This window comes from Xenopus laevis, chromosome 2S (assembly GCF_017654675.1).
Source record: "Xenopus laevis strain J_2021 chromosome 2S, Xenopus_laevis_v10.1, whole genome shotgun sequence".
Classification (NCBI taxonomy): Eukaryota; Metazoa; Chordata; class Amphibia; order Anura; family Pipidae; genus Xenopus; species Xenopus laevis.
Window position 1 is genome coordinate 163,376,850 of NC_054374.1, and position 9,984 is coordinate 163,386,833.

General features: G+C 38.6%; 1 protein-coding gene across 1 annotated transcript in view; it reads left to right on the forward strand.

Moving 5' to 3' along the window:
• fam168a.S (family with sequence similarity 168 member A S homeolog) overlaps window positions 1–4,111 on the forward strand; it is a 49,596-nt gene extending 45,485 nt beyond the window's left edge. The window contains 3 exon segments of the mRNA NM_001094342.1: window positions 1,450–1,624; window positions 2,891–3,021; window positions 3,506–4,111. Coding sequence (NP_001087811.1) covers window positions 1,450–1,624; window positions 2,891–3,003 — 288 coding nt within the window. The 3' untranslated portion in view covers window positions 3,004–3,021; window positions 3,506–4,111.
• The last annotated feature ends 5,873 nt before the right edge of the window (window positions 4,112–9,984 follow it).

Sequence of the window (9,984 nt, forward strand, 5' to 3'; positions counted from 1 at the left end):
GTGTGAGGGATTCCAAGTGGAGGTCTGTCTTAAAGGGGTGGTTCACCTTTACGATAACTTTAAGTATGTTATAGAACAGCCAATTCTGCGCAACTTTTCAATTGCTGTTCATTATTTGCAGCTTTCAAATGGGGGTCGCTGACCCCTTTTTAAAAAGCAAATGCTCTGTAAGGCTCCAAATGTATTATTGCTAATTTGTATTACTCCACCTTCTATTTAGGCCTCTCCTATTCATATTACAGTCTCTTATTCAAATTAATGCATGGTTGCTAGGCTAAATTTGACCCTAGCTTGAAATGCAAACCGAAGAGCTGAATAAAAAGCAAAATAACTAAAAACAAACTAAGGTAATAATAAAAAATGAAAACCAATTGCAAATTGTTTTAGAATATCACTCTCTACATCATACTAACAGTTATTTCAAAGGTGAACAACCCCTTTAAGGAGGCCATAGACATAACTATTGTGATCTTTCTTGGAAAAGATGTTTCACACGTAGAGCTGAATCGTCAGATATACAAATAGAAACAATAGAACTATCTGATGATTCAGCTCTAACAAGGGCCGATGTTCTGGTGCCTTCAAAGGTGTCCGATAAAGATTTTCGCCTGGGCCCATCATGGAGCTGACCGATATCCGCATTTTCTGCCGATATCGGTCTGCTTGTCTCCCATCTGCTTTCCAAGCAAATGAATTAGAGCTCACTCAAATAACTGATTCCAATACAAACAGAATCTAACAAAATAACTGTCTTTTGCACAAATCCTGCATGTAGAGAGACATAATGTCTGGTGAGTTTAATAGTGAGCTCTAATACATCTTCTAGGCAAATGGACCCCCCCCCCCTATAAGATATATTAATTTTATGTGTAGAGTTGGAGGTTGTTGCATTGCCTTTTGTTTTCCACACCCAGCATGGCTGCTGTTAGACACCACTTCCTTCTCTTAAAAAGGTGCTTCACCTATACGTTAATGTTAAGTATGTTATAGAATGACCAATTCTAAGCAATGTTTCAATTTATTTTTTATATTTTTTTTTATTTTTTTTTAATTATTTGCCTTCTTTTGATTCTTTGACTTTCAAATGGGGGTCACTGGCCCCTATCTAAAAAAAATAACTTGTAAGGCTACAAATGTATTGTTATTGCTACTTTTTATTACTCGTCATTCTTACTCATCATTCTATTCACGCCTCTCATTCATATTCCAATCTCTTGTTCAAATTAAAGCATGGTTGCTGGGGTAATTTGGACCCTAGCAACCAGATTGCTAAAATTGCAAACTGGAGAGTTGCTGGATAAAAAGCTAAATAAGTCAAAAACCACAAATAATAAAAAATGAAAGCCAATTGCAAATTATCTCAGAATATCCCCCAATACATCATACTAAATGTTAACTCAAAGGCAAACAACCCCTTTAATTCCTTTATTTGTTGTCTCCTTCCAACAGGGCGCCTACTACACACAGCCTGTGTATGCGGCTCAGCCTCACGTCATCCACCACACTACAGTGGTGCAGCCAAACAGCATTCCCTCTGCTATCTACCCAGCACCTGTAGCTGCGCCAAGGACTAACAGCGTTGCTATGGGCATGGTGGCTGGCACCACAATGGCTATGTCAGCAGGTGGGTTTCCAATACATTCATTGCTACAATCTTAATTTAAAGGGGAAGTTCACTTGTTTTTAAACACTTCCCCGCATACGATAAGTTTTATGTAATTTTTTTCTAACTGCTTTCCCCACTCTCCAACTCTTTAAATGCTTACAATTTAGAACATCAAGCGCTGGCTTGTCTTATAAGTCATGTATCAGATTGTAATCGGAACTGTGTAATGGTGTCCATACGCTTCCAGATACACTTGTTTGGCGAGGTCACCAAATGTATTGGTCTGGGCCGCATTTGGCCACCCCCATGCAGGGCCCTATTGGGCTCAACCATCTATTGACTCATGGGGCAATGATCGGATCATGTGGACCTATGATACAGATCTCATCCAATGAGATGTCTTGATTTTTGGACTGATCACAGTCAAACGGGCATCTTGGTGGGCTGCATACATGGCCATTAAAGGAAAACCATACCCCTCAAACAATGTAGGTCTCTCTAAAAAATATATTGCATAAAACAGCTCATATGTAAAACCCTGCTTTGTGTAAAGAAACCATTTTCATAATAATATTTTTTTTTCTTCTTTTGTATGTGCCTTTGGGTAATCATAAATAGATAATTGCCATTTTAAAAAATGAGGGCCGCCCCCTGGGATCGTAGGATTCACAGTGCACACAAACATACCACAATCTCAAAAATTACTCCAACACATGCTATTAAAGTAAAAAAATATATATTTTATTCACATCAGTAGTTAAAAAACATGTATAGTATTCCCTCTAACGCCTAACGCGTTTCATGCTTACCCAGCACTTAGTCATAGGCAGAATCTCAACTATACATGTTTTTTAACTACTGATGTGAATAAAATATATATTTTTTTACTTTAATAGCATGTGTTGGAGTAATTTTTGAGATTGTGGTTTTACCTCTGGTCACTAGAGGTCTCCGACATGCTTACTAATAGTATTTACTGTTTCTGCTCCCAATTTGATTTAAATAGTTACACAAACATACCAAACATGTTAGGTCACATGAGCCATTTAACACAGAATTCTGTCTTTTGCTTCCACATTTCTTCCTGTTACAGTTAGAGCTGCAGTATTGCTGGTCAGGTGATCTCTGAGGCAGCACACAGACCATCATATCTGACCATCAAGTAGTCAAGGAAGTTGTCATGAGAAAGAAAGAGGCTGCTCTGATGTTCTGCTTAGGAAAGATGTGAGAAAGGCTGGCACAATGTTCTGCTGCGTTAACTCTGTCTCCAATTATTTTCTTCAGGTACATTGCTGACTACACCTCAGCACACCGCCCTAGGAGCACATGCAGTCTCTGTGCCAACTTACAGAGCTCAAGGAGCGCCCACGTATAGCTACGTACCTCCCCACTGGTAAACTGCCAGGCCTCTTCATGTAAGTACCCTCCGGTGGGTCACTAGAAAACATTTGTGAAGATATTAACAAAGAGGTACTGGTAGCAAGGAGATATCAGAGCCGGTGCCACTATTGCTGGCTTAGTGCATATTTTGTTCATTAAACAACAGTAAAACATTTATTAGGTTTCCCATGGCAACAGAGCAAACCTTTTATTAACTGCTGTGAAATGTAAATTGTTAGGAGAGTAAAGCTTTTTCTGTATGCGAGGCCTACAATTAAGGATCTCGATTGCAGGGAAATGTCTTTTAAGGAGAACTTTTGCGAAAATGAAAATATAACTAGTTTATATTAAACTTTGCGATCATTCCCCTTTAATTATAAAGGCAGTGTCTGTAGAGTAACAGTGACACCTGCTGGCTGATATACTCACATAGTCTTACTGGTAATCTAGTTGGATCTTTATGGATCTTCCTTTTATGATGTACATGTATAATTATGCCGTTGCAATTCTCTGTTGCAGGTCTGGAGTCAAACATTGTATGCAATTGCTCAAGTCTTACATCGGTGCTGGGGGGGGGGCGACTGAACATCAGCACCAAGTTTGTTTGCAAGATCAAAACAAGGAAACACACAAGTGCAAGGGTCACTTTATTATTCTTTAGTGTTTTGTAAAAGCTGCTTTTTACAACCTTACACTTTTTATTTTTTTTCGTTCCATGCTGATGTTTGCAATCTCTACGCATGGAGTTTGCTAGTTCTGTGTTGTCTTTTCCACCCCATAGGCAGTGATTCCTTGATCTCTGCTTCTCAGTTGTTTATTTTTTTTGTTCATGGTTTGTTTTTCTGAGTGTTGCGGGGAGCCACCTCTGAGCAACGCAGAACCTTTTCTTTTTCCATTTTCATAATGTTATGTATTTAGCGTGGAAGCAGGTCACAAATGGTGTCTTCCAAATTGACGGCAAACAGAACGTGTCAGAAATATCATTAGGAGGATGTAGTGCATGCTTTGTCTTTTGGTACAACTTGCAATCAATTAAAAGGCTGCTACACTGCTCAGAGAGGTTCTGAAGCATCTGCAATTCAGTTCTAGTCCCTGGGTTTCTGTACAAGCACAATGCATCTGTGATTGAGGTGTCTGATCTGATTCTATACCTGCCAGCTCTTTATAGGTAGGTCATTCCACCACTAACACTTCAGTCTCTCCATTAGAAATACAGGAGATCCTCAGGGATCATTATTGGGCTTTCTCTGTTCCTAATACTGAGAAGTGAAGTCTATAGTAATATCTATAGATATAAATATAAAGGGAATAATTGAACCTGCTGTCAAAGTCCGCAAGGCTACCAGCCAAGTTCTTCTATACAGGTCATGGAACTCCAAGGTGTATAATTACAACAGGGGGTACATTATTTTTATATAATACACAAGTACTGGGGCTCAGATGATGTCACAATCCCAAGCCCCATTTATAAGGATATAATGTATAGGATATTCATGGCTCTTGTGTGTTATGTAAGGGTATGTTACAAACTTACTCACCTTTGTATTACACAGACAAGCCAGAGCTTCTATTAAAGGACCTGTAACATCAATTTAAAAAAAAAATTGTTAGTATAGTAAACAAAGACAAACTTTTAAATCGCTAAGTCTTTATTAAGAAGTAACTTACCGAAACTCCACTTGCGCTCCTCTTCAGAAAAGGTGATCCGTTATGCGGCGCTCGATTTCTCCTCCCTGCCTTCCTTATAGGAGATAGCCAGGGAGGAGAAACCGAGCGCCGCACAATGGATTGTTGCCTTTTCTGAAGAGGAGCGCAAGCAGAGTTTTGGTAAGTTATTTCTTAATAAAGACTTAGAGATTTAAAAGTTTCATTTGTCTTTGTGGGGTTTTTTTTCGTTCGATGCTAAAAAACTTTTTTATGTTACTGGTCTTTTAAAGGGACACGATCTTCCTTCTACTGATAGGAATCTAACTGGCTGCCAAGCAGAGTATTATTATAATCCCAGGGAGTTTAATGGTTACACGATCATTGTATACAGTCATTTATTTTATTTTGCTGCTCCAAGGCTCCCTTTATTTAAAGAATAATTTGGCCCCAGGGCTTTAATATCATCATCATTTATATAGCGCTGTCAAGATACGCAGTGCTTGATATAAAGGGATTCCAAACCACTGACTTTTTTTGGAGTTGGAATCAGCTGGAAAACAGTAGACCGAAAAAAGTGTCTGCCACAGGGTTACAGGGTTGTCTGTTTAATAATTTTTTTATATATATGAAGAAATTTGTTTTTACTTCATTTTCCTCTGTATATAAAAAAAAACATTTCTGACACGGCAACAGAGATGGCTGCCTTCTTAGTCTTATTTCAAAGTGGTTTTTTTTTTCTTTTTTTGCTGTTGGCATAATCAAAGTTTGTTTTTTAATCCACAGCAAAAAATATGGGGACATGGGCAAAGAAGAAATTCCTGGTATAGTCCATATAAGCTGAGAGAGTGCACTACATACAGCAGACTGCAGGTCCCTTGATTAAACCGTCCAAATGCTAAACCTTAGCTGCTGCGATTATGGTGTAGATTGTTGCCATTCTCTGTCTATAGAAGTCACGTGCATTTCTATGGAAAGAGAAAATAGGCCAGAGGGTGTAAAATACACGTCTAACATGTACATTCTCTGTGTAGTAATGATCTGTGTGTTCTAAAGCTTAAAGGATAAGTGAAACTTTAAAATAAGTGAATGTGAAATTGATGGGGGTATAAAGGAAAAGAAGGAAAGTATCCCCTTTCAATCAAACTAAACACCCAGGGCAGATCTTGGATCCTTGCTAACTCACCGTTTCTATTTGGGTGACTAAAAAAGAGGGGTAATGCTTGTCCCCTGTTGGTATTTCTGTATTGGGCTTGACACTTCAATTAAATAGCTCCTTCTGTATTTATTATCCTCACTAAGTAAAATATCCTATGAAGTGCAAGTGAATAAATAAATGAAATTGATTTCCAATTAATTACTATATACAATCATTTATAATTCAATAATTCAACAATAGTTCTTGTTTCATTTATGAATAATGAGTTGATAATTAATTGATATTCCAATACTAAAGTGCTAGAGTGCCAAAAAAAGGGTTGATACATTATCTAATTGATCAATTTTAATAAAAAAAGGATTTAATAGCTCTGATTTCGTGAGAATGTAGGAAAAGGAAATGAAGATGGGTGAAGATGAAGTCCCGTGTAATCTAACTGATCATTTGGCTAACTGCGGGACCCCACAAAGAGGGAGAAGTCAGTGCTTCTTGTGGTCTCAATTATAACCTTATCTAGCTGTAGTTGAGAACTACCTTTCTAAAAAAACACAAATCCCAGAGCACTTATAGTGAAAACAGACAAGAAGAATAAAGTTTAAGATCTCCTTAGTCAGAGCTAAAAAGAAGGAGCAACAATATCACTTTCCAAGAAGAAGAATTAAAAAGAACCCCCCTAAGGTTTTAGCTAAAATGGTATGAACCGTTTGTACAAAAGTAAGAAGCCGACGCGCGTTTCACAAACTGCTTTTTCAAAGGCTGTTTTAAATTTATAGGGGCTATTCTCAGCACTTTTGCAATGTACATTCATTATTTATTTTGATTTTGATCCAGGATATTAAAGTGGACCCGTCACCCAAAAAAATTATTAAAAATCCTATTTTATCACATTAGTCAAGCAAAATGAACTTAAAATACACTGTATAAATTATTTGAATCTTGTTTCCTTCAGTCTGGGATTTCAAAATTATAACAAGCAGGCAGCAGCCATTTTGTGGACACTGTTATTAAGACAAGTCTTGTATCATCTCAGAATCTTGTTTGTGCACCAGAATGGGGGCCCTGATGTCCATCCCCATGTCCTGGCTACACAATTAAATGGTGACGAGACAGAGGGAATGTGAGGAGAGCAGTGACATGTAGGAAGTGCTGAATGGAAAGTGAAAGTAATTGTCTGCCCCGCCTCTATGCCCATGGCATAGAGGAGGGGCAGACAATATTTGATTGACAGCTGAGATTTTTAAATGAGCTTACAGCAGCTATGAATGCTTTAATAAGAAATAGAAATTGGACTTCATGTTTAATTTGAAAAGGACTTTTATTATACAGATTTTTGTGTCTGGGTGACAGGTCCACTTTAAGGGATACATGTACTGTTAATATGAATGAATTTTGTTACAACAGCGCCACCTGCTGGTCAGTTTCCCACCAGTCTGACCACCAAGTAGTCAAGGAAGTTGTCAGGAGAAAGAAAGAGGCTGATGTTCTTCTGCTTAGGAATAAAATTAGAAACCTTTATTACATCTGTCTGACTGATGGGAAACTGACCAGCAGGTGGCGCTGTTGTAACAAAATTCATTCATATTAACAGTACATGTATCCCTTAATATCTTGGAATAAAAACAAAATAAATAATGAATGTAAATTACAAAAGTGCTTAGAATAGCCTCCTCGTCAATCTTACATTCACTTATTTTAAAGGTTTACTTATCCTTTAAAGGACGAGTAACCGCTAAAGAAATTTTTTTTAAAATAATTCGCTAGTATGCTACGGAAAAAAAAGACACCAACACATGTTAAACTTTAAAGTCGATTAGTCTTTTTTAAGAAGTAACTTGCCGAAACTCCGCTTGCACTCTTCTTCAGAAAAGGAGATCGGCGATCGATTGTGTGGTGCTCCATTTATCCTCCCTGCCTTTCTTATAGGAGATAGCCAGGGAGGAGAAATCGAGACTAAGCGATTTTAAAGTTTAATATGTGTTGGCGTTTTTTTTTTTCGTAGCATACTATTGAATTTTGTTTTTAGATATTCTTTGCTGTTACTGGTCCTTTAACTACCCGTGTGATTTCTGGTTTGGCAGGCAGGAGGCGAAATGGCCGCAATGCCCCCCCCATATGGGCTTGAATGGTGATTGAATAGGCTGTGCCGATTCCCTTTTAGGTCAGATTTGGAAACACTCCAGTGTTTTGAGCAGATAAAGCAATGTAAGCAATACACGAGTATTTGTTTGTAGGGCAGACATGGACCTAAGTTTTGCTCATAGAATCATTAACATACCAGCAATTGGTTGATTTTAAAGACACATGCAATCTATTGGGCTGAGTATAAGCAAAGCAGTTATGCCTTAAGGTGGCCATAGACGCAAAGATCCGCTCGTTTGGCGATATCGCCAAACGAGCGGATCTTTCCCCGATATGCCATTAACGAGCATGGCTATATTGGGGGTAATCTGATTGTTCGGCTGTATGGCTGAACGATCCAATTACGATGTTCCATGGGCTCCGGCGGGATCGGTCGGGTCAAAATCAGACCCGACCAAACGACCTATCTCAGCCGGACGAAAGCTGACGGCACTCCCCACACACGATCCGAAAATCGTACGAATCCTCGATTAGTACAATAAGATCTGCGTGTCTATGGCCACCTTTAGTTATGTTCTGGGACATCCTCCTGTTATGTACATTTATATCTCTGCACCTTACCACAAAGCTGTGTGGCTGCACTTCATCTGCAACTACAAGTCTGAAGTTTGGTCCTTCGTGGCTACTGTAGATGGAATCCAGAGGATGATTAAAACCAGTGTTTAGCCAAGTCACACTGGGCATGAGAGCAAATACCTAAACAGTATTATGGTACTTACATGTAGCTCCCAATGATATCTATGTCCTTTAGGTCTATGGCACACAAGTGATTTTTAGGTTTTGTTACCATGCTCTTGGACACTGATCATTGCATTCGCTTAATTTAGTTGTTGCAATAAACTGAATACAGGAGTGTCTAATAAAGCTACTAGCCAGCTCCTAATTACTGACCATGACAAAATAAATATGGATTTTGATGAAAATCAGGACAGTATTTATACATACAGAGCTATGGACAGTGCATCTTGACAAGCAGTAGAGCAGCTTCCTCCCTTAAGAATTCTGGGTAGAATATTCTGTGCCATCCATATGTCATGCCATTGTCCTGTACTATGTGTAGGTGATCCAGTAAGGGTGACGTGTGATATTTTCCCTTGACTTGCTCTTTGCTTAAAGAATAAGTAAACGTTTAAAATAAGTGAATGTGAAATTGACGAGGGGGCTATTCTAAGCACTTTACATTCATTATTTATGTTTCTGACCACCAAGTACAAGTTACATTTAGTTTCTGACCACCAAGTAGTCCAGAAAGTTGTCAGGAGAAAGAGAGGCTGCTCTGATGTTCTTCTGCTTAGGAAAGATGTGAGAAAGGTTTCTAATTTTATTCCTAAGCAGAAGAACATCAGCCTCTTTCTTTCTCCTGACAACTTCCTTGACTACTTGCTGGTCAGACTGGTGGGAAACTGACCAGCAGGTGGCGCTGTTGTAACAAAATTCATTCATATTAACAGTACATGTATCCCTTAATATCCTGGAATAAAAAATAAATAATGAATGTAAATTACAAAAGTGCTTAGAATAGCCCCCTTGTCAATTTCACATTCACTTATTTTAAAGGTTTACTTATCCTTTAATGCCCATCAGCTTCTTCTTGACATTAAATTTGAGTCATATGGGTTTGGACAGCAGGCCGGGTGCCTCGGGCAAGGTCACATTTATGTATGAAATATATACGTTTGCTTATTTTGTACATAGACCTTGTTACACATTCTATAAAAACACTTCCCAGTCATTTGTCAGCATTAACTATGGCAGCACAGAGTGATTGAAACATCACCTTTTTTTTTTTTTTTTTTATCTACAGCTCAGCCTAACCACACAAATACTAAGGGCCAGTTTGATCCATGGGGTGTGGGTCGGCCTTGATTGCATTTCAGTAGAATTGCGGTTCCATTTACTGGTACCACTGGGATTGAAACTGGGGTGAGATTGGACTGAAATGGGGTCCCACGTTCCATAGGAAGGGTTTTGCACGTGTGTAACCCACTTGTAGCAACTCTGCTTAGCCCTGAGGCATTTGCTGCTACTTTTTACTCATTCTGATAACCTGTTACTA